The sequence below is a fragment of the Sus scrofa genome, chromosome 3 (assembly GCF_000003025.6).
Source record: "Sus scrofa isolate TJ Tabasco breed Duroc chromosome 3, Sscrofa11.1, whole genome shotgun sequence".
In the NCBI taxonomy this organism is placed as follows: Eukaryota; Metazoa; Chordata; class Mammalia; order Artiodactyla; family Suidae; genus Sus; species Sus scrofa.
Genome location: NC_010445.4, coordinates 42,856,240 through 42,881,739, shown reverse-complemented (window position 1 = coordinate 42,881,739; position 25,500 = coordinate 42,856,240). Strand labels below are relative to the sequence as shown.

The following is a 25,500-nucleotide window of genomic DNA, read 5'->3' as shown; positions in this document are numbered from 1 at the left end:
TTCCTGTTGAGGCACAGTGGAAATGAATCCAGCTAGTAACCAGGGTTTGATCCCTGGCCTCGCTCAGTGGGTTAAGGATCCGGCGTTGCTGTGGGCAATGGGGTAGGTCACAGATGCAGCTCAGATCCTGCATTGCTGTGGCTGTGGCGTAGGCCCACAGCTGTAGATCTGATTTGACCCCTAGCCTGGGAGTCTCCATATGCCACAAGTGTGGCCCTAAAAAGCAAAAAAAGAAAAAAGAAATTTTGGTGGGAAATAATCTCCTGGGCAATAACTTACGATCCCATTCAGACTACAAATTAATTTTCAATTTCTTATCAGTTCGAAGATCACCCAGCTTGAAAATACACAACGGCAGTTGGCCTCTATAACGATATGTTGAAGGAAAAGATGGCGAGGGGAAGAAAAATGACAGAAGAGAAAAATAAATAAGTGTGAAGGAAGGAGACAGAGAGAAGCCAGCCACTCACCAAAATACGTTCTTCAAAGCAGATCAAAGCAGACAAGCGAAATAATCAGAAGGATTTTGTAAAAAATAAAAGCCAAGTATTATCCATCACCTACCTATCTACTAGTTAATATACACCCTGAAGCATTTAGCATATGAGACAATAATAAGAATGAACATATTTACCCCCAAATAACTGTCACATGTTTATCCTGTGCAAAGGACCAGGCCTGGTGTGGTAGTATCAGGTTCAAAACAACTGTGAAGACTAGGTCTAAATTTATCGCCTTTTTAGTGATGAAAACTATAAGCTAAAGTGTCTTTACTTCTATGGGCTCTCCCATTGTGAAAGGTCAACCCCTTCTATCTTAGGCGTCTGTGACATACTGAAGAGGGCAGAGAAGCAATGCCCTCAGAAAAGTAAAAGGCCCTGGGGTGAATTTATCTATTCTGAAAAACATACCAAAAAGCACTGAAAAACACTTTCTGAAAATAAAGTGATAGAATTCCTCTCCTGTTGTTTTCCACACTCATTTGACCAACTAAAATTTGGAAGCTTTTTTTTCTTCTACAACAGATTAAGGTATTTTAGAAAACAGAATTTTAAACTTAATTGGGTGATTTAGATGTGGAAAATTAACTTTCCATAGAGTACTAAAGGTAAAAAAAATATGTACCCTTAGCCATAAATCTCTAGAAATACACTGCCCAATTTGTGGCTATACTGAACTAAAATTAAAAGTAAAAAATACACTGGGAGCTCCTGCTGTGGCACAGCATGTTAAGGATCCAGCACTGCTACAGCTGTGGTGCAGGCTGCAGCTGCGGCTCAGATTTGATCCCTGTTGTGAGTGTGGCAATGGGATTGACAGCGTCTTGGGAGTGCTGGGACCCAGGTTTGATCCCCGGCCTGACACAGTGGGCTGAGTTCCTGCTGTGGCACAATGGGTTAAGAATCCTACTGCAGGAGTTCCCATTGTGGCTAAGCGGAAACAAATCTGACTAGCATCCATGAAGACTCAGGTTTGATCCCTGGTCTTGCTCAGTGGGTTAAGGATCTGGCACTGCCATGAGCTGTGCTGGAGGCTGCAGACACAGCTTGGATCTGGCATTGCTGTGGCTATGGCGTAGGCTGGCAGCTATTGCTCCAATTTGGCCCCTAGCCTGGGAACCCCCATATGCCATGGGTGTGACCCTAAAAAAAGAATCCGGGAGTTCCCATCATGGCTCAGTGGTTAACAAATCCGACTAGGAACCATGAGGTTGTGGGTTCAATCCCTGGCCTTGCTCAGTGAGTTAACAATCTGGCGTTGCTGTGGCTGTGGTGTAGGCAGGCAGCTACAGCTCCGATTAGACCCCTACCCTGGGAACCTCCATGTGCTGTGGGTGCAGCCTTAAAAAGACAAAAAAATAAAATAAAATAATGAAGTTAAGAAAGAAAGAACGAATAAGGAAAGAAAGAAAGAGAATCCTATGCAGCAGCTCCAGTTACTGCACAGGTGCAGGTTTGATCCTAGGCCTGGCGCAATGGGTTAAAAGATCCAGTGTTGCCGCAGCAGCTATGGCGTGGGTCACAACTATGGCTCATATTCAATTCCTGGCCCAGAACGTCCATATACTGCAGGTATAGCCATTAAAGAAAAAATTCCTGTTTGAAAAAGAAAAAAATTAAGTTCACGTGTTCAATGGTCACCTACTGGATAGACATCACTCAAGAGTTACTCTCATTTCTCACCGACTTTCACCAAAATTTTGTTGGAAAGTTAGTTATAACGAAATCTCACTCAGAGGCAAAGCAATTCTTTTAAAGACACAAACATAAAGGATAATTTTATGTACTCTCAATAAATATTTTGATTAAAATATTTTGCTTTACAAAAAAAATCCAATTAATCAATTAATGTTCTACACCTTTAGAAGAGGAGGCTGTTGTTTTATCTCTTAATCTAAAAACAATGTACTTTGAGTTCCCGTTGTGTGCAGTGGAAACAAACCCGACTAGGAACCATGAGGTTGTGGGTTCAATCCCTGGCCTCGCTCAGTGGGTTAACAATCTGGCGTTGCTGTGGCTGTGGTGTAGGCAGGCAGCTACAGCTCCGTTTAGACCCCTAGCCATGGAGAACTCCATATGCGGGGATGTGGCCCTAAAAAAAAAAAAAAAAAAAAAAAAAAGACACAACAAAAAAATAAATAAAAACGATGTGCTTTCACTAAAATAGAAAGCTATAGCTTAAAAAATTTCTAAAATTAGGCCAGCTTCATCTAGCTTCATAACTTCCAAGTGCAAGCTTTCTACTTCAAATCATTTTTATTATGTAGAACTTTATATTTACAGCAATGTCTTACGGCATTTACAAATCACCAGCAGCTCCTATTTTCCAGACATCTTTAATATGAAGTCTGCACAATCTCCTAAGAGACCTGAAATGAGGAGACCACCCCCTCGCTCCACACCCCTCAGAGGAGTTCTAGAAAGGCAACATGATTGCTTGCTCCACAGCGCTAGATATCCTACAGAGGGGATGCGGCAGAATTAAATGTATGCATTGAGTACTCAACACCCAATATCTGTATTTTGCAAGAGAGTTTATTAACCTATTCTTCTGGGAAACTGAAGCTGGGAGCAGTTGAGAGCCTCACTCTGCTTAGCTCCAGGACGGAAGCAGTCTAGAGATGACGTGGCTCATCTTCTGAGCTCCCATTCTCTGCATGGCTCACAACTATGACCTCACCACCCTCACAAGAACCCTGGCAGGGGAAAGCGGGGGCTGGCCCTGTGCGGGTCCCTCAGAAGGGTATTCATGCAGGGAAAGAGCACGTGCACCAGCCCGGAGGTGGGTATCTGCAGCCCCATCCTAGTAAGCCAAGCAGTAAGTGATGAAGTCAGAGCAGGCAGGGATGGGGCTCATCTGGCAGGTTTTCAAGGCAGGCTGTGGACATTGTAAAACAACAGCTAATGTATTTCCAGAGCTGTAAAGCACTCATACTCTTTAACCCTAGAGTAATCTTACTCCAGGAAATAGAGCCTAAGAAACCAACGTACCCGATTAAAAAAAAAAAAAAAAAAAAAAAAAAAAAAGTTGGGAACATAAAAAGGGTCAGGATAGGCTTCCATGGGAAAAATTAGTTAACATTAAGGATAAATATAGCAATTACACAATTTTGTGGGGAAACCCGGGAAAAGCTTAGGACAAAATACTAAACAAAAACCATTTCAGAATAAAATATACGGTACACACAACCATGTAAAACTGCATCAGTGGAAAAAGCCTGTAAAGAAAAAAACAAAACCACAGTTAGGCAGGGTGATGCCATTATGCTTAAAAAAAAAAAAGGGAATTCCCATTGTGGCGCAGCAGAAACGAATGCAACTAGGAACCATGAGGTTGAGGGTTTGATCCCTGGCCCTGTTCAGTGGGTTAAGGATCCGGTATTGCCGTGAGCTGTGGTGTAGGTGGCAAACGCGGCTCAGATCTGGTGCTGCTGTGTCTGTGGTGTAGGCCAGCAGCTACAGCTCCAATTCAACCCCTAACCTAGGAACGTCCACATGCCTCAGTGCAGCCCTAAAAAGACAAAAAAATAAATAAATAAAAAGAAATAAAAAGATAAAAGAAAAAAACAAATCCAATGAAAGGTTGAAATAGTCATCTTATAAGCCATATCCCACACTGGCCACCTCTATACCACAGCACTGGGAGCAAATGCTCCTCCTTTCACACCTGTCTCTCATCAGGCAAGGCATGCAACTTGCTCAACTACTTATCATGGCACATAGCAAACACTATCTGTGAAATGAAAGATTCTGGGAGGCCCAAGTTCAGGGGCCTCCAAACAGTCTTTAAACTGTAAGGATTAGTAAGATAAATGCTATCTAGTAAAAGCCAACTTCTAGGCTTTTACTATAGAGTGTTTTCATCTTTGGAGAGTGGGACGTGGTGTGTTACCGCCACTTCCTTCCACTGACCTGTCCCCAAACATTTCTTTCATTCAGAAAATTCAGTTTCAGATTGGCATGAAAAGCAGTGAACGAACTAGTAATAACTCACTACAACACAATTTGCAAATGATTAACCATACCTTAATCCTCTCCCAAAGCACACCTAAGATTAAACAGTTTTCTGCTAGAATTAATCTCCTTAAACAAAAGATAAAGGAACCATGCCCTTAAGTTAGCACAGACTTCCAAATCTAAAGCAAGGTGTAAGAATATATATATATGTGTGTGTGTAATTGAATCACTCTGCTCTACACCAGAAAGTAACACAACTTTGTAAACCAAGTATACTTCAATTAAAAATCAATAATAATAAAGCAAGGTAGAGCAATCTCACAGTTCCTCTCTCAGGTGCCCTGAGCAATAATGATGGGGAGGAGAACCAAAATGTCCAGGGCCCAGTTCCAGCTTAACGCCAAATCTGCCCAGCTAGAAATGCAAAATTAATGAATCTTTAAGGTTCCTTCAACTTCTAAAATTCCAGTATTCTTCCCCACTGGTTAAAATCCATTATGCCTTTATCTGAGAAACGGCTACATGGCATTAAAAACCACAAGGTAATGGAGATGCAATTCTTTCCAACCTGTGAACAATGAAAGAACGGTACAGCAGTTACGCAATCAGGGAAATAAAAACCCCACAAAACACCTAAATGAAAGAGTCTGGGTTGTGGACACAACATGACTTTATGCATTTGTACAAGCTCACATGATTGCCCATCTCATACAAAGAATGAACTTTAAAATACACAACTTAAACAAAAATCAAGGAATTCCCACTGTGGTGCAACCGTGGGAACAGTGGGACGCAGGTTCAATCCCTGGCCCAGCACAGTGGGTTAACGATCCGGTGTTGCCATGGCTACTGCTTAGGTGGGAACTGAGGCTTGGATCTGATCCCTGGCCTGGGGAACTGCACATGCTGCAGGGCAGCCAAGAAAAAAAAAAATCAGCCAGTCCATCTGAGGCTCCAGGAGAGAAGGCAAACTGACAAATGTATTGAATTGTATTATAAAAATGTTTGAAATAACCCCACTGAGAGGGAGGGAGGCACAGCTCATGGTAACTTTGGAAAACAATGCTTTGAGTGGAAGCAGTGACTTAAGAGACAACAAAATCCCCTTGGTAATCAGTGTGTCCCAGGGATGCGGATGAACAACTCTGAAATCACTTTCACATGTGTAAATTTGGGAAAAATGGATGGTGGATGACTGGGTGTCTCCCTGTCAGAACATGGGATTACATTTGTGCAAAATGAGAAGGCTAGCATGACCCTGGGGTGCTGGGTTAGCCGTAGAGATGTCCTTAAGAACCTGCAAGTAGAGGACAACATAGACAGGCAAAAAAATCATTCGAGTTCAGTGTGTGCACATGGGTTAGTCTACACACACACACACACACACACACACACACACACACACACACACACACACACGAGAAAGAACATCTGCACACCAATCTGGTTTCTAAATACCTTTCTCCACTAAACAGGACCAGAGCTTTTGAGAAGGGGGATGCCAGGCCAGGGAAACCCAAGAGGAGCCTAGAGCATCTCCCTTGTGGTGCCAGAAAGGAAGTTAGTGTTCGCAAAACAAAGAATGGGGTGTCTCAGGAGGAATCCACCTCAAAGATATCCAGTGACCAAAGCTGGAACAATGCTTGCAACAAAATAAATAAGGAGGCATTTGGTTATAACTAAAGCACACATTGAATACCTGAGTCCATAGTGATATAAATAAAAGAATAAATAAAAGTTTAAGAAGAGACAAATATTCCCAACAGAAGCATTTAAATAACAATGTTAAACCCCTCCCCAACAGGCAGAGTTTAATTACCACCCCTTCCCTTGAATGCAGGCTGCACTGTATGACCACCTCTGAAGAACCAAATCAGCAAAGGGGACAAGAGTCATGACACTAAGCAAACCCAGTAGACACCAGTGTGGTACAGAAGGAAGACACTGCATCTCTGGAATATTTTCCCTAAATCACAAGAAAACATCAGACAGACCAAACTGGAAGCCAGCCTACACCACGCCCGATCAGTTCTCCGAAAGTATCAATGTCACCAGAGACAAGAAGAGGCTGAGGAGCTGTCCCAGACCAGAGGTAACTAAGGAGATGAGAGGCTTAAAGGCAACAGGGCCTCCAAAAAGAATACAGGTGGAAAATGGATGAAACATGAATGAAATACACAATGCAATAAATGGGACTGTACCAGTGCTATTTGCTTAGTTTTAGTAATTGTACTAGCTCATAGTATGTTAACACACATGGAAGCTAAGGAAAGGATATGCAGGAAGTCTCTGTAGCAACTCTGCAACTTTTCTATAAACTCCAAATTATTCCTAAGAAGTTTGTTTAATTTTTTTATTTGGCCGCATCTGTGGTATGTGGAAGTTCCAGGGTCAGGAATCACACTCAAGCCACTCAGCAACGATAACACTGAATCCTTAACCACCAGGCCACCAGGGAACTCCGAGAAGTTTATTTTAAGAAGAAAAAAAGTTAAAAATAAATAAATAAATAAATAAATATAAATAAATAAATAAAAAGGAAAAAGTTAGTAGTCTACAAGACTATTCTTTCATCAACAAACAAAGCACTGAAAGGCCAGACAGGTAAAGTGTCCCAGAGCCCATCACCTGAAAACAGAGCTCTCCCCAGACATCTGGCTGAGGGAAGCAGGACAGCCCACTGCAGATGGCATGAACCTATGAACGAGGTCCAACAACCAAGAATACCTTCAAGAGGCCCCAGTGAACAACTGGGCCTGGTAAAGAGGTGTAAAGAATTGGATGGGGTGGAAAGAACACTCAAGGTAAAGTTTGCGTGGGGACAGGAAAAGGCCTGGGGTACATCAAATCAGAACCTAGGAGGCAGTTATTTAATCAAAAATAAAAACTGTGCAGAGTTCCCGTCATGGTTCAGTGGTTAACGAATCTGACTAGGAACCATGAGGTTGTGGGTTTGATCCCTGGCCTTGCTCAGTGGGTTAAGGATCTAGCGTTTGCCATGAGCTGTGGTGGAGGTTGCAGACTCGGCTCAGATCCTGAGTTGCTGTGGCTCTGGTGTAGGCCAGGAGCTATAGCTCCGGTTAGACCTCTAGCCTGGGAACCTCCATATGCCACAGGCACCACGAAAGACAGAAAGAAAGAAAGACAGAAAGACAGAAAGAAAGAAAGACAGAAAGACAGAAAGAAAGACAGAAAGACAGACAGAAAGAAAGAAAGAAAGACAGACAGACAGACAGACAGACAGACAGAAAGAAAGAAAGAAAGACAGGAAGGAAGGAAGGAAGGAAGGAAGGAAGGAAGGAAGGAAGGAAGAAAGAAAGAAAGAAAGAAAGAAAAAGAAAGACAGAAAGAAAGAGACAGAAAGAAAGAAAGACAGACAGAAAGACAGAAAGACAGAAAGAAAGACAGAAAGACAGAAAGAAAGAAAGACAGAAAGACAGAAAGACAGACAGAAAGATAGAAAGACAGACAGAAAGAAAGAAAGAAAGACAGACAGACAGATAAGATAAAATAAAAACTACAAGTTCCTGTCGTGGCTCAGTGGAAACAAATCTGATGAAGACACAGTTTCAATCCCAGCCTCGATCAGTTGGTTAAGGATCCAGCGTTGCTATGGCTATGGTGTAGGCAGGAAGCTAAAGCTCTGATTTGACCCCTAGCCTGGGGACCTCCATGTGCCATAGGTGCAGCCCTCAAAAGACAAATAATAATAATAATATTTTTTTTTAATTTAAAAAAAATTAAAATTAAATTCCAGAGTTTAAGCTTGCAAGAAGCAGGGTCTAATAAGGTTATTAGTTGTTCTTTCTCCTTTTACTGTGTCTTTCTTCTGGTCTGAATGCCTTTCACTCCTGTTTCCCATCTCATCTACCCTGTCCTGTAATCCATGTTCTGTTTCTCCAGTTCCCTGGCCTTCTAGCTCCTGGCTCAGACTATACTTAGGCACATTACACTTAATGAAAATGGTTATGTTTACATCTTAATTCTAACTTTAGAAGTAAAAAATATGAAATAGAATACTGTACAGATTAGTTCAATCTGAATTCCTAAGGCATATAAAGCAAGCTAAAAAAAGTAAGCCCTACCTTCTTACAGGTGATAGAGAAGAGATTAAGGCCCCCACACAGAGTGAGCCAGATTTGGAAAGATGCATAGCTTCCTTGAGGAAAACCCCAGATTGATAATCAAAGACCACCCGCTACCTTAAAGGCATGAGACCTTGACTGATTTTTTGCCGTGGCTGCCATCACCACTGCATCAAAATGCAACTTCAGATCAAGGGAGTGAAATCCTAGAGTCCTGTGTACACAGCACAGAGCATTCAATGCTGACTCTTGCTACATGCTTTGGTAGCCACAATCAGGCTAGGAAACATCAAACACCTCGCCTCACCACCCAGGCATCACCAAGAAACAGTGTATGTCATCGGTGTCAAAGATTTTCAGTAGCTGGCATTTTTGGTCCCAATGAAGTATTCTGTACTCTGCTAGGGATAATTTTACGCTACTATGTGTACTTGCCACAGAATGCTATGTAAATCTTTTTATCTCAATGGTTTTAAGTCTCATCATTAAAAAGGCAGATACATCCAAATTCAGTATTTTTTAACAATGAATAATAACTAAAAATTCTCAAGCTTCCTTTGCAAATGTATTAATGCTCAAAGCAGCTATGGGAAAAGTCTCCTAAGGATAAACATATTAACATCATTACTTACTCCTGGTCTCCAGGGAAGAAGCACTTGTACAATGAGGTTTTGCGTCTCTGGCACCAAGTGGATGAACTCCACTGCCTACTTTTATACTTTCTGTACTTACATTTCTTCATCTGCAAAAATAATAGTACTCCCCTACCTCATAGGGTATCTGTGATGATTAAATGAGTTACTACATATAAATAGCTCAGAATCATTCCTAATAAGCACTCGATAAACGTCAGCCACTGTTTACTTTCAAGTAAGCTATGTGAGAAAGGATCTGCTTGTTCAGACTTTTCATGCAGGATCTGAAACACTAGGACTTGTCATTAAGAGATTTTCTGACACAAAGAAAAAAAATCATGTGTGGTTTTTCATTAGAATAATTTTATAAAAGCTCAGGCAATAATGTGACACATCCTCCAACCAGCTCCCAGATTTAAAAGATACAAGTAAACCTTAATATTAGAGGATATGAGTCGACCTAAATTCTTCTGTTTAAAAAGAAAAAAAAAAAAAATCAGGCTCTGACCTTTATCCAGCCAAATTCTAATCACTAGGTATCAGGTGGATCAGACTTACTCAGACTACTTATTCCTTCAAGCTCAAGCTGAAGAGTGAGAACACGAAAGTCAAAGCAAATCTGGTAGAAGAGTTTTATTGTTGTTTATTTTAAAAGGGCAGTTTCAGTGTTATGACATACATTAGCAATGTCTTTAAAAGTAAATTTCTCCTTCTCCAGAAATCTGAAAGCATAGCTGAATAAGCTTCCTACCTTACACCGCTCTTGGTTATTCTATAAGAATTGGTTGCAGTGATCATAAAAGCAAGGAAAAACAATTTCTTTTAAAATGAGAGCGGGACATGAAAAAATTCTCAACTTCATTAACCACAGGTAAGTTAAAACCACAATAAGATACCATTTCACAACAATTAGGATGGCTCCTATCAAAAAAGAAAGGAAGAAAGAAAGAAGCAAGGCATTGGCGAGGATATGAAAGAAACTAGAACTCACGCATTGCTGGTAGGAATGTAAAATGGTGCAAGGGCTATGGAAAACGGTGCGACAGTTCCTCAAAATATGACAACATGGAGTCACCAGATGATCCAGCAATTCCGTTTCTGGGCATACACCCAAAAGAATTTAAAGCAAGGACTCAAACAGATATTTGCACCCCCATTTTCATAGCAATGTTACTCACAATAGCAACCCAAGTGTCCACCGACGATGAACAGATGAGCAAAATATCTATTCACACGACGGATTTTTATTCAGCCTTGAAAAGGAAGGAAATCCTGACACAGACAACCACACGGAGGGACCCTGAGGGCATTCTTCTTGGTGAAATAAGCCAGTTACAAAAAGGCACTTCTGTGTGATTCCACTCAGATGAAGTGCCTGAAGCAGTCAGATTCACAGAGACAGAAAGTCAAATGGTGGCAGAGGGGGATGGGGAGTTCGTGTTCAACGAGGACCATTTCCGTTTGGGAAGATGAGAAAGTTCTGCAGATGGATGGCAGTGATGATGCCACAACAGTGTGACTGTACCAGCAGATGTGAAACCTGTGGCTGCACACCCGTGGATAGAGAAGGCCAGCTGTGTTGACTGCTCTATGTACACCATTTTACATAAGAAACTTGAGCATCTTTGGATTTTCATATCCAAGGGGGATCCTGGAAGCAGTCCCTTGCGAGTACCCCAGGGAAAAATCGCACTTAATTCCACTGATCTGTACACTTAGCAATAGCTAAAATGGCAAAAACTTTGCTGTGTATAGTTTTAAAAAATAAACTGTACTTGTTACAGTTTATTGAAAAATAAAAATATATAATAATATAAAGAGGGTGGCACTCCATATCCCTTTCTCAGGAATCCTAGGCATTTGGCTCCAAGATCTAACTTCCTACTTGTCAAAACAGAAGTTTTATTTTTCCTTTGAATAATGACACTAGCGTATATGTAACAGATTATATCTGCCTACATAAAACAGTGAGATTTCTTTTTTTTTTCTTTCAATTTCTTTAGCAGGTTGCCTGTGATGCAACTGTACTCCGGTTCAGTGCCTATTCAATAATAAAACTGCATTTTTTCCTCTGCTAAAAAAATTAGAGAGTGGCTGTCACAAAAGAAATGCAAATTAAACTTAATAAATTTGTAAAATAAGAAAATAAAATGATAAAAGGAGAGTAAAAACATCAAACATTATTTGTATTCACTTTCTATTCAGCCTACTGCATTAACCACCTAACAATTCAGCTAACTCCTAGCAATACTATTCTTTTTAAAAATCCAATTCTGAAATACATCAAAATTTGAGTTTCAGAATTTAGAAGAATGAACCTCAAATTGATGCAATTTATTTCAGGATGGTGACACTTGCAAACTCTTTATTGAAATCTCTTATGGCTCACATAGGTACAGGAGAAGAGATTGGCTGTCCCCATCTAAATCCAGTGAGGCCCTCCTGATCTCGAATCCTGCGGGTGAAAATGAACAATACACTCCTGACTGACGAAAACTCAACCCTCCAGCAATAAATATTCTTTCCAGTTCACTTTCCTACACTAATTGGCAAAACACCAACTGGGTAGCTTCAGTTTTTCCAAAGAAATAAATTTATTCCAGAGACAAGTGGGCAATGCCAACTAACTAGGGCACAAAAGGATCATGTTTCTAGATCAGAGTTCCTTATACTGTAGATTTACCACCACCTTTGCAGATAAATCCGAGTAACCCTAAGATGCCTGAAAACAATGCCTGATAAAACCAGGTGTAACAAGGGAGAAAAGATAGCTAAATTCAGCCAACTTCCCTAAGCAGTCATCCTTTTATGTCTTCAACACAGCTCCCAAATTAAGAAGCATAAAGGGCTTATTCAGAGATAAAGCCTCTGTGCCAGGTGGCCAAGTTAAGACTACTTATCTGTGGAACAGACTAGGCTCTGGGTTTGAGCACAAACTTTCCACCGTTCTTCTGCTATTACACCGTGCTGTACAAGGGGACCAAGTAGGGAAGTGACCCCAACATCATGGTTATCATGGAACGTACTTTCTAGAGAAAACATAAGTAAAAAAATAAAATAAATGATGCCAGCTACACAGAGACATTTGGAGAAGTTTAGACTATTCCTATCTAAACTCTGATCCTTTTACATCTAATTGTTCTACATATAAAATTTTGTCAAATTTATAAATCCACTAGAAAATAAATCTCAGTCTTCAAATTCTAAAGTATCGCTTCTTCAGGGTGGGTGTGGGGAAAACGGGTGGAGGTCACAGCGTACAAGCTTCCCGTTACAGGTGACCCTTGAACAGCAGCAAGTTAGGGGCATCAACCCTCCACGCAGTCAAAAATCTGTGTATAACTTTATAGTGAGCCCTTCCCATCCATGGTTCTGCATCCTCAGATTCAAACCCATCACAGACCATGTAGTACTGTAATATTTACTATTGAAAAAAATCCACGCAGAAGTGGACCCTCACAGATCAAACTTGTGTTGTTCAAGGGTCTACTGCATAAAATATACAAGCGATTACAGATGTACAATCAAGCATGGAGAGTTGCTAAACACAGTAGTGTCTATCTGAAAGTTGCTAGGAGCTTAAAAATTCTCATAAGAAAAAGATTGTAACTACAGTGATGGATGTTAGCTAGACTTAATGTGGTGTATAGTTCACAATATATACATATTGAATCCTTATGTTGTACACCTGAAATTGTTGTGTGTCCAATATATCTCAATTTAAAAAAAAGTAACGCCTCTTCATATTATATGATATTTATTCCAATGGTCAATTTCTTACTAAGGGTGGAATGTATGGCAGATATTAATTAGTTTATTTCCAGTGTCTAAATTCTCATCGTATAAAACAAAATGAAGAGTAATGCTGGTCTAGAAATATATTATAGAGAAAGTGTGTGTACATGTACGTATCTTAATTTAGAAAAGTGAATTGTGTTTTTTTATTATCGCTCTTCCCGGCATACATAGAAATCTCTATTTCAAACATTTATTTAGCTTTACCAAGGCCCACAGCTTAGAATTCTTTGATTTGCTCATACCAGGATTTCCTAGCATCGGCACTAGTGCTGTCTGGGAATAGATAATTCTTTACTGTGGGGCTGTCTTGTGCGTTGCAGAATGTCAGCAGCATTCCTGGCCTCTGCCCCTAGAAGCTTGCAGTCCACATGCCCTCAGCTGTAACAATCAGTGCCAAAACCACCAGCACCCCCAGCCCCTCTTGAGAACCAGAAATTGCTCTTCACTGACTAAATAGATCTGTCCTATGGAATCAAAGAAAGTTCCAAACATTGACATGGGAAAATGATGATATGAGCCCCCTTCCATAAACTCCTTAAAGGATTCCTTTCTTCTATGTTAGTCACGCCTCCATGCCTGGCCAATAATAAGCACTCAATGTTTGCTAAAGGGAGAATGAATTATCACTGGGAACCAATCAGAAAACAGAGTCTGAGAAATTTAAGGTAAGAAAATAAATCTTACTTAATAGCCATTGATCCAAGTGTTCAAAGAAAAAAATTACATTTGTCTACCTATGTAAATAGAACAAAGCAAATGTGAGATTAAAAAACATCTCGAGTTTTTGAGTGCCCATACTAAACATATAAGAGATACAAGAGGAATAAAATTAGTCCCTGGCCTCAAGTAGCTTATAGTTAGGAAGATATGTATGCAAGCAACTATAATAAAGATTTTGAGATAGGCTCTGAGGGAGAAGTAAAATTCTGACAAGCAAAAGCTGGGTAGTAAGACAAGAGAGTAACTTCAGCAGAGCTGGGAAGTTGGGAAATGGACATTTCCTGAAGAAACAGTGAACAGTCTGGTTGGGAGCATTTAAAAAGAACTGTAGGGAGTTCCCGTTGTAGCGAAGCAGAAATGAATCCAACTAGTATCCACAAGGATGCAGGTATGATCCCTGGCCCCGCTCAGGAGGTTGGGGATCCGGCGCTGCTGTGAGCTGTGGTGTAGGTCGCAGATGTGGCTTGGATCCCACGTGGCTGTGGCTGTGGCTGTGGCTGTGGCTGTGGTGTAGGCTGGCAGCTGCGTCTCTGATTTGACCCCTGGCCTGGGAACCTCCATATATCACAGGTGCGTCCCTAAAAAGCAAAAAATAAAAATAAATCAAAGTAAAAAAAAATAAAAAGGTCAGTAGAGGAATTGTGAGACTGAAGGAAGGTAAAATGGGTCCAAAAAAGCCTGAAGGAGGAGTCTGGATTAACGGTTTTGTTCAGGTTGCTGCCAGGACAGTGACTCCCCTGAGGACCAATATGGTGACTCTTGGAGAAATTAAATCTAGAATTGCCAAATGATCCAGCAGTTCCACTCCTGGGCACACGCCCCAAAGAACTGAGAGCAGGACTCCAGCAGATTCTTGTACACCCGAATTCATGGCAGCACTATTGTTACTCACAACAGACAAAAGCGGGGAGCAAGCCAAGTATCCATAAACCAAAAGGGGTCCACTCATACAACAGACTATTATTAAGCTTTACGAAGAAAGGAAATTCTGACACAATGTTACAATATGGATGAACCTTGAAGACATTAGGCTAAATGAAATAAGCCAGTCACAAAACTGGTACACTGGAATGAAATAAATATTTTTAAGTAAGTATTTTAAATGGATAGCTGGTTTGAGGTATGATGTGGTCAGTTTTGAACTGTATTTCCCAATCAACGTGAGGTTTAAAGAGCATATTGGTAGTTTTCAATTTCTCCTGGAGAGAAACTGTGCTGCACCCATTCTACCCGGAAAAAGCAGCAGAGGCGTTCTGCTATCAGATCTGACCAGAGAGTGAACTGCAGGTAGGCACAGCCCCATAGCATTCTTACACAATGAAACTGAACTTTGACTTCAGCTCAGCACTTCCCTCTGGAAGAGGTTACCGAGGTTACCAGTTACTTGGCCCCAGATGTTGCTCAATCAGCAATCTCATTTCTTCCCATGTAAAATGGGTTAACAACACTGAGGGCTAAATGAGACAGCACTGTGACAGAGGACCTGGCAAGGGACCAGCAGCCTACAAGTCAGCCTCCCTACCTCTATCAGGTTCCCAAAGACAGAGATCATCATCCCCAAATCTCAGGCTACAGTCTAACCTCACGTTCTCCCAGTGCCTTAAAGCATGAATTCCGGTAAGAACTGAGTAAATATATGAGAGCATGGATTCGCGATAAGATCTGAAGGACTTCATTATAAACCTGCACACCAACACCACAAGTCTTAAGGCAGAAATATTTAGGAAAGCTCCAAGGATTTAATGCCACCAAGATTTTTAAATAAACATAAGTCCCTCACCACGTCTCAAAAGTTATGATGACTCCAGGCACACAAGAGGGAATGCTCCTGGTAACTAAGAAAAGCCGGGTCCAGGCCAGGCAGTTTAGTGACCTGAACAAAATTAGCTGCTGCGTGGGCCAACTACCAATGGCTAAATAAACATGATTATTTCTCTCGAAAAGACACACTCTTCTAAGTTAAAAAAGATTTCTCTGTGTAGCACTGGGAACTATGTCTAGTCACTTATGATGGAGCATGATAATGTGCGAAAATAGAACATGTACATGTATGTGTAACTAGGTCACCATGCTGTACAGTAGGAAAAAAACTGTATTGGGGAAATAAGTATTAAAAAAATTAAAAAATTAAAAAAAAAAAAGATTAAATAAAACTGACAGAAAATTAAGCCCTTCTGCCACTTTACAGAACCCTAGAAAAGGCCAATACAGGAGTTCCCATCGTGGCTCAGTGATTAACGAACCTGACTGGCATCCATGAGGACACTGTTTTGATTCCTGGCCTTGTTCAGTGGGTTAAGGATCTGGTATTGCCATGAGCTGCCATGTAGGTGGCAGACTCGGCTCAGATCTGGTGTTGCTGTGGCTGTGGTGTAGGCTGGCAGCTGCAGCTCTGATTTGACCCCTAGCCTGGGAACTTCCATATGCCATGGGTGTGGCCCTAAAACAAAACAAAACAAAACAAGCCTCATCCAAGTTGTGTGTATTCTCCCTTTTTATTGTTGAATAGTTTTGCATGGTACCATAGCTTAACTATTCACCTATTAAAGGATATTTTGGTTATTTCCAGTTTGAGCTATTATAAATAAAACTGCTATGAACATTTAAGTAAGTTTTTGTGTGAACAACAGTTCCTTTAGGAAAATAGTATAACTGCTGGATCACATGGTAAATGCATCATTAACTTTCTTAGAAACCAAAGGAGCAGTTTTCAGGGTGGCATGCCATCTTGCATTCCCACCAGCCATGTGGGATGATTCCGATTGCTCAGCATTCTTGCTAGCTAACTTGGTATTGCCAGTATTATGTATTTCAGCCATTCTAACAAGTATGTAGTGAGTAATATGCCACCATGGTTTTAATTCACTTAACCATTTTAATGGTCATCTTTTAAAAACAGAACATACTGCTTCACTCACATTCACTTAGAGAATGCTGAATCTAAAATATTCCAGCTCTAAATCATCCTTATAGAAAATCCCTATACATGGAGTTCCCATTGTGGCGCAGTGGTTAACGAATCCGACTAGGAACCATGAGGTTGCGGGTTCGAACCCTGCCCTTGCTCAGTGGGTTGACGATCCGGCGTTGCCGTGAGCTGTGGTGTAGGTTGCAGACGCGGCTCGGATCCCGTGTTGCTGTGGCTCTGGCGGAGGCTGGCAGCTACAGCTCCAAGTAGACCTCTAGCCTGGGAACCTCCATATGCTGCGGGAGCGGCCCAAGAAATGCCAAAAAGACAAAAAAAAAAAAAAAGAAAAAAAGAAAAAAGAAAATCCTTATACACATCGAATCCACACCCTCAGGGGCTACTGAAGTACATAGGGTTGTTTTCTTTCTTCTCAAGGAGCTCCAGAATTATGTGTGCTTTTTATAGCTTTTTCTATCTTCTCCCTTGTGAAGTGTCACTTCTTGCTATTAATGGTGCGCCTACCTCTGGCAGACTTTCCTCTGCACCCTTCTCTCAAGCTGCGTTTAGAAATAGATAACTAAGTTTATCAGAATTACATCTCCAAAGGAAAGAGAAGTCTACAGGGAGAAAATCTGATTTTTCAATGAGAAAAGAGAAAGCCTTTTTTTTTCTTTTGGGGTCACAATACCAAAACTTCCTGACCTTTCATTTAAATTTCTTTGGCATTTTCCAAAAAGGTGAGCTGCCAGGTAAGTGTCCACCAGGGAATTGAGTCCTTGCTATATTAAAGTGTACAACTGTACTACATTGTAATTCTACATCAGAAGTTAAAAGCCTATCTGAAGCAAAATAATTGTAGACAAAATTACCTTGAATTCAGAAACCTAAGTGGAAGATCTGGTCAAAATTCTGAGCACTTAGTAGGTAAAAGTGAGCAGTGAGCAGAGGCACAAATATCAAGAAATTTTACAATCTAATTTTACAATGAAAAAAGAATTCAGGGAGTTCCCGTCGTGGCTCAGTGGTTGACAAATCCAACTAGGAACGATGAGGTTGCGGGTTTGATCCCTGGCATTGTTCAGTGGGTTGGGGATCCGGCGTTGCTGTGAGCTGTGGTGTAGGTTGCAGACGTGGCTTGGATCCCGCGTTGCTGTGGCTCTGGCATCGGCCGGCGGCTACAGCTCAGGTTAGATCCCTAGCCTGGGAACCTCCATATGCCGAGGGAGCAGCCCTAGGAAAGATTAAAAAAAAAAAAAAAAAAAAGAATTCAGCCATCCTTTCAACAGATACAGCGACCATGTATACACACTGAATCTAATCCTAAGTAATATTTCAGGTGTTCTTCTGAAAGCCACGTTACTAGACAGCTCGTAGTCTTTTCAATAGTAATTTCCATCTCTGGACAACTGTTAACCCTCTTAAGGTATCATCTGAAGGTGGACCACACCTGGGAATCAGTACTGTTTTACTTTCCAGGGAGCACAGGCTCCAGGGCAGAGCAGCGGCAGTCCCCGGCTCTCACCCGAACTTCCCCAGGGACGCAGGCTAGGTCTCTGCCACACTCACAGGCCAATCCACGCTCTCGCAGCAGCCTCAACCGGCAGACTTAGCAGCCCTGTCACCAATTGCAACAGGAGGCGGGTGGGACTTCCGCTATCACTTTAGGCTTAACCCCCACCATCTCAGCACAGGCAGAGCAGTCAGGAAGTTCGAATTTCACAAACTTTGGGATCAGGCACAGTTTCAAGCAGAAATAAAGGAAGGACAAACACATTGGAAGGCAGAGTGGCAGCAGTCAGAAAACCAAAACAGCCCCCCCCAAAATTTTTAAAAGAACCACTGTGGAAAAGGAAGCAATCGAAACTCAAGTCAAGGGTCATTGATTTGCATGTAATCTCTGCCATCACTGCTGGGTCCTGAAGCACTCCTTGGCCTGAGTTCAGGGAGGAGCCTTCTGCCAAATGGACAGCAGAGTGCTGGACAGTCGAAGCTCTGATTACCTGAGTGCACAGCCCAAAGTGGCAGACTCTTCACTGTGCAGAGAAATAAATCCTGGAAACTCTGATTCACATTCTCTTCGCCCTGACTTTTAAGCTACTCGTTTCACATCACATACACAGAACCAAAGACTTTTTCACGCAGACTCTCAGTACAGAACTAACAGAATTCCATGTCAAACTTTATGGCTCTTTGAAATCTAATGCACACAAAAACCAATTTCTCGAAAAACTACCATCTTACAGGGAACCTGGACCCAGGCCTGAGTTCTCAAGAAGAGACCAATTCCTCAGGCCTTGCCCAGGTCACTGCCCCCAGCTGAGCCGGAGTGACCGCAGTAGGCAGAACTTCAATCCACCCTCAATGGATGGAGACCCCTTCCTGTTGCCAGCCAGCCCACCTGCTCCCACAAAAAAACCTGTTGCTGTTCAAGTCTTGCGAAATTCGAAAACGAATGTCTCATGAAAGTTGACGTTAGGAGCTTTAAAGAGTGGAGGAATACGCGGGATCTCAGCAAGGGCGGCACTGTGCCCTCCGAGCTTGCAGCTACCGCCTGGGGCAACCCAGGCCCCCAGATCCCGGGCACTCGCAGCCGCCGGCCGGACTCCAGGCCGCGCGTCCATTTTGCAGCAGGTCCGTCAGACAGACCAGGAGGGGAGAGGAACCTGCGGTCCCCGGGGCCCAGACCCCCACCGGGGCCCCGGCCCCAGCCCGGCTCCAACTTCAGCTCCTGGCCCGCAGAGACCCCAGATCCCAACCCCGGCCCAAACGCAGATTCCAGACTCGGACTCGGCCCCGGGCTCCAGACTCAGACCCAGGCCCGGACCCCAGACCACCCGCCCACTCCAGACTCCAGTCCAACTCTGACCGCGGACTCCAGATCCCGGCCCACCCTGACCCTGAATTGAAGCGACCCCGGCCGGCCCGGGCTTCCAACCCTGCCCCTGGCCGGCCCGTCGGCCCCTACCGACCCCGGCCAGCCCGCCCGCCCTCTCAGCGGGCCGCACCTTGACGTGGAAGCGGATGAGCGCCAGGCGGATGCAGTGCGCCATGCAGACGGGTGGCAGGAACCAGACCTTGGGCGGCGGGGTGCCCTTGTTCTGGACATGGCTGACGATCTGCTGCGCCGTCTGGCGCTCGTTGCCCTGCCGCTTGACCCATTCGTGCAGCCGCGCCTTCTCGAGCGCGCCGTTGAAGAAGACGAAGAGCTCGATGTTGCCGCCGAAGCAGGCCTTGGCTAGCGCGGCCAGGTAGCCGAGCATGTGGTTCCACTGGCCGCCGCTCACCCAGTCGGTGTAGAAGCCGCCGTAGAGGCGGTGCAGGCAGTTGTCGGCGTCCACCAGCAGGCGCAGCGGCGTGTGCGGGGGCCGCTGCCGCCCGCCGCCCACCAGGCTGCCCCGGGCCAGCTTCTGCAGCTCCACCGGCACCACGGCGCTCGGGCAGTGCTTCTCGATGTAGTCCTGGAAGCCCTGCACGCCCATGGCGGCGGCGGCGGCGGGCGCGGGGCGGCGGGGCGGCGGGGCCGGGGGCGGCGGGGCCGTGGCGCGAGCCGGGGCCGGGGCCGGGGGCGGGCTCTAGGGGGGGCCGGGCCGGGCCGCGGGCGCGCTCATGGCCGCTGCGGCCGCCATGTGCTGCCGCCTCCCAGGGCCATGGCGGGGAGGGACCTGCGCCGTGCGCCGCTCCAGGCCCAGGCCAGGCGGAGGCGGCCTCGCGCGGGCGGCGGCGGCGGCAGCGGCGGGGCGGGGCGGGGCGGGGCGGCGACGGCTGACGTCCGCGGGCCGGCGGAAGAGGCGGTGCCGCGGGGCGGGGCGGGCAGCCGGAGCCTGAGACCCCTACCCACACGATCCCCGGCCCGCGGGAGGGGCGCCCGGCCCAGGCGGTGCGCGGGGTCTGCGCGAGCTTCCGGGAGGCCTCGGGGCGGCGGCCTCACCTCCTCCGCTTTATGACCCCTAGAGCTGTCACCGGGGAAGCCTCCTCGCATCCCTGGGGTACGGTCACCCCAGACGGTCTTGTCCGCGGAAGCCAGTCGGACAATCCCTTTCCCGGCCCCGCTGCGAACCGCTCACCCCGAGGAGGCCACGTTGTGTCCTCGGGATCCGATCACCCTGAAGAGTTCTCATCCTGAAAGCTGGTCGCCTCGAGGAGGAGGCCCGGCCCGTCGCCGATGGCCATAAGAAAGCCCCATTGTCATCCCCTGCGCCGGTCATTCCAAGGAGGCCCTCTCGCGCCCCCGTGGACTGGTCACCCAGAGAAGGCCCCTTCCCGTCTCCAGGAGTCAGTCACCTGAGGAATCCGCGTCCATCCCCAGGAGCTGGTCACCCCGAGGAGACCTCAGCCTGACCTTGGGGTATCATCCCCTCAAGGAAGCCACATCCAGTCCCTTGAGAGACGGTCACCAGAGGAGGTCTCATCCCTGGGGTGTGGCCACCCCAAGAGTCTCGTCCTGGTCCCAGGGGCAGTCACCCAAAGGTGGGACCGGTGCCCTGGCGGAGGTGGCTGCAGACTGAAGAGTAGGCAGGCAGTAGACGTCGGGGTGCATCTGGGAGGGAGGATGGTGAGCAGAAGCCATTTGTCCCAAATGGAGAAAGGAACTAGACTGTGTGCTGGGTGTAGTCACCAAGTTTTAGAAATGATCTCCTGCTCTCTCAGCTTTAATCGCATTGGTATCTTTAATTAACTTAGAAAATAACTCTCCAGACTTGCAGTTGTTCATAAGGAGTGGAGTCCTAATTCTGAGAAAGTTAGAAAGGTGGCAGATTGACCCCACGACTCGCTGGGATTACTGCTTTTCTGGGAGAAATAGGGCTGCGTTGTAAGCGGAGACCCTCACTGGAGCTCCCTTTTAGGGAGTAGATAGAGTTCCTTAACAGGTAGTTCTGACTCTGACCCCCTCAAAGTGGTTTCACTACCTGAGGCTCCCCTTTATCATTTTCCCACCAGTGACAGGTTTCATGGACCAGACCCTGAAATAGCAGACACTCTATAATGTAGTAGACCAGTGGCCTTAGTGTCAGATAATCACTGAGGAGACTTTAAAAGCAATAGGTCTGTTACAGCCTGCGAAATGCCTCCTTGCTATTTAGTTCCAACTGTGAAATGCCTATTTTCCCTAATTCTTGCTGTCCTGAGGTTGTGTGGTCACTCCTAAGTTTAAAGCCTTGCTCTAGGAGCATCTTCTGGAAGGAGATACTTTCATGACTTCTGTCCCAGAGTTCTGCAGTAATTGCTTTCTTTTTTTTTTTTATTTTTATTTATTTATTTTTTTTTTTTTTTGTCTTTTTAGGGCTCCTCCTGCAGTATGTGGAGCTTCCCAGGCTAGGAGTCAAATTGGAGCTGTAGTTACTGACCACAGCCACAGCCACCCCAGATCCGAGCCGCGTCTGTGACCTACATCACAGCCCATGGCAACACTGGATCCTTAACCTGCTGAGAAAGGCCAGGGATCAAACCTGCGTCCTCAGGGATACTAGTCAGATTCATTTCCGCTGAGCCACAATGGGAACTACAGTACTGGTTTTTTAAATGAGTTTAATACTATAATATGCTTCAATAAGATGTTTAAAAAAAAAGATTAATGTCTCATAAAATGAAGTATTTATAAACTCAGAACTCTTAGGAGTTTGGAAGTAGTGTTTTTACTTACCTCCAATCGTATGTGTTCTTTTTTCTAGAAAAACCTCTGTAAAGGAGCAGCCGCATACAGCAGGTGCAGAGCCGACTGAAGCCTGCACCCATATAGGTTCCAAGAAGCCTCCATACTCTCTATCCCTGAAAAGACAAGTTGAATTTTTTCATTTCTTCTAACTTTGCCTCAAATATGGGCCAGTGTGATATATACATAAGTAAAATGCTCGTGGTGTTTAATTTTTTAAAAAGTATATTTAATTTTTTAAAAAGCAGACCTTGGAAGTTCCCATCGTGGCTCAGTGGTTAGCGAACCTGACTAGTCTCCATGAAGACATGGGTTCGATCCCTGGCCTTGCTCAGTGTGTTAAGGATCTGGCATTGCCATGAGCTGTGGTGTAGGTCACAGACAAAGCTCAGATCCCAAGTTGCTGTGCCTCTGGCGTAGGGCAGCAGCTACAGCTCCAATTGGACCCAGAGCCTAGGAACTTCCATGTGCCTTGGGTGGGGCCCTAAAAGACAAACAGAACAAACAAACAAAAAGCAGACCTTAAATTTCCTGTCGTGGCTCAGTAGAAAGAAATCCGGCTAGGAACCATGAGGTTGTGTGTTCGATCCCTGGCCTTGCTCAGTGGGTTAAGGATCCAGCGTTGCCCTGAGCTGTGGTGTAGGTTGCAGACATGGCTCGGATCTGGTGTTGCTGTGGCTGTGGCATAGGCCAGCAGCTGTAGCTCTGATTGGACCCCTAGCCTGGGAACGTCCTATGCCACAATGCGGCCCTAAAAAGCAAATAATAATAATGATAATAAAGTTTTTCCTTTTTTTCAATTTTTTGAAGACTTTAAGAAAGACTGGCGGGAGTTCCTGTCATGGCTCAGCGGAAATAAGTCTGACTAGTCTTCATGAGGACACAGGTTTGATCCCTGACCTTGCTCAGTGGGTTAAGGATCTGGCCTTCGCCATGAGCTGTGGTGTAGGTCGCAGACACAGCTCGGATCTGGCATTGCTGTGGCTGTGGTGTAGGCTGGTGGCTACAGCTCCAATTCGACCCCTAGCCTGGGAACCTCCATATTCCTCGGGTGCGGCCCTTAAAAAAAAAAGCAGACTTTGACAAATTAAGGCACTTACTCATCCCCAAAATTAGTGGCAAAGCCAAGATTATATGTTATTCAGAAATACAGTTATCCATTTAAAGCCACATTAAATACTAACACCCCAAAAATCCAAATTTCCTTCTATAATTCACTGCAAGTTCACAAGATTAGTAGTAATTTTATTTATTCTATTTAATTAATTAATTTATTTATTTTTGCTTTTTAAGGGTGCACCCACAGCATATGGAAGTTCCCAGGCTAGGGGCTGAATTGGAGCTACAACCTCCAGCATACGCCACAGCCACAGCAATGCGGGATCCAAGCCCCATCTGCAACATACAGCCCAGCTCATGGCAACATTGGTGTTGTTTTTATTTCTTTTAAATGTCCTTGCTTGTAGCATTTTAAATGCCCCAGTGCCGGTATCTGGGGTTCTGCTAATAAATTTATTTTCACCTTAAGACAGTGCAGAGGAATAAAGTTCTGGAATCAGACTACCATATCAGTCTGGTTTTACCTCTATGCCCTTAAACAAATTGCATAACATTTTTAAACCTTGGTTTCTATTATATGTACAATGAGGATATTAATATTTACCTTACAGAGTGTTATAAGGATTAAATGAGATAATTTGTAGGCCTACCACCCTGCAAATGCTCAATAAGTGTTGGCTTTTGTAACTATTACTTCCACATACTATAATTGTATAGACTTTATCCTTGAGAACATGGATGAGTTATCTTACTTTTAGAAACCTTAAAATTCATTTTTCTAAGTATCAAATTCATATATGCTTACTTTCCCAATTTAACCATGTAATTCACATTTTTTAAAATTTATTTATTTATTTTTTTTTTAATTCCTGTTGTGGCACAGTGATTAACAAATCCGACTAGGAGCCATGAGGTCTCGGAGTTCGATCCCTGGCCTCGCTCAGTGAGTCAAGGATCTGGCGTTGCCGTGAGCTGTGGTGTAGGTTACAGACGCGGCTCAGATCCCACATTGCTGTGGCTCTGGCGTAGGCCAGCGGCTACAGCTCCGATTAGACCCCTAGCCTGGGAACCTCCACATGCCACAGGAGCTGCCCGAGAAAAGGCAAAAATACCAAAAAAAAATAAAAAATAAAAATTGTTTTTGTCTTTTGTCTTTTTAGGGCTTCACCTGAGGCATATGGAGGTTCCCAGGCTAGGGGTCCAATCGGAGCTGTAGCTGCCGGCCTACACCAGACCCATAGCAACGCCAGATCCTTAACCCACTGAGTAAGGCCAGGGACTGAACCTGCAACCTCATGGTTCCTAGTCGGATTCGTTTCCGCTGAACCATAATAGGAACTCCTATCTTATTTTTTGAGTAACATTGTTAATGGGTGACAAATACTTTATATGATCTGCATCCTCAGTTCAAATTTAGGGGTTGAGTGAAGTTATATTTTTTAACTATTAAGGTAAAAGCAAAGACCTGTATTTAAAATTTTTAATAGAAAAATTACAGTTTATTCTTGGGTTTACAATATATGGTAATTAATGGTTGAGAACTTTCATTTCCAACCATCTTCATCTTTGAACAATTTACATAGAGCATATGAGAAAACTTTTAATTTTACCAAGAGACTGTCATACAACCAAGAAAAAAAAAGTCTGAAAAATAAACAAAAATGTTAAAAGGACATAGCCCCATATTTTATAAAAATTACAAAAATCAGAAATTCCTGTTGTGGCTCAGCAGGTTAAGAACCCAATTAGTATCCATGAGGATGAAGGTTCCTGGCCTCACTCAGTGGGTTAAGGATCAGGCATTGCCATGAGCTGTGGTGTAGGTCAGAGATGTGGCTCAGATCTGGTGTTGCTGTGGCTGTGGCATAAGGCCAGCAACTTCAGCTCCGATTTGACCCCTTGCCTGGGAACTTCCGCATGCTGCAGGTATGGCCCTTAAAGCAAAGACAAATTACAAAAGTAGGGTTCCTGCTGTGGCACAGTGGGTTAAGAATCTGGCATTAAAAAATAAATAAATAAATAAAAAAGGAGTTCCCGTCGTGGCGCAGTGGTTAACGAATCCGACTAGGAACCATGCGGGTTCGATCCCTAGCCTCGCTCAGTGGGTTAACGATCCGGCGTTGCCATGAGCTGTGGTGTAGGTCGCAGACGCGGCTCGGATCCTGCGTTGCTGCGGCTCTGGCGTAGG

General features: G+C 44.2%; 1 protein-coding gene and 1 long non-coding RNA gene across 3 annotated transcripts in view; one reads left to right on the top strand and one right to left on the bottom strand.

Moving 5' to 3' along the window:
* Window positions 1–20,146, bottom strand: part of FAM120A (constitutive coactivator of PPAR-gamma-like protein 1) — a 113,281-nt gene extending 93,135 nt beyond the window's left edge. Inside the window, exon 1 of one of the 2 annotated variants that reach the window (XM_021088177.1) lies at window positions 19,609–20,146. In XM_021088177.1, the coding sequence (XP_020943836.1) occupies window positions 19,609–20,082 (474 nt within the window). In that variant the 5' untranslated portion in view covers window positions 20,083–20,146. The remainder of the gene's footprint in view (window positions 1–19,608) is intronic. The other variant, XM_021088178.1, reaches the window with a different exon arrangement.
* LOC102158199 lies at window positions 20,379–22,465 on the top strand. The gene is made up of 2 exons (XR_302257.2): window positions 20,379–21,070; window positions 22,273–22,465. It is a non-coding gene; the product is annotated as an uncharacterized LOC102158199 (long non-coding RNA).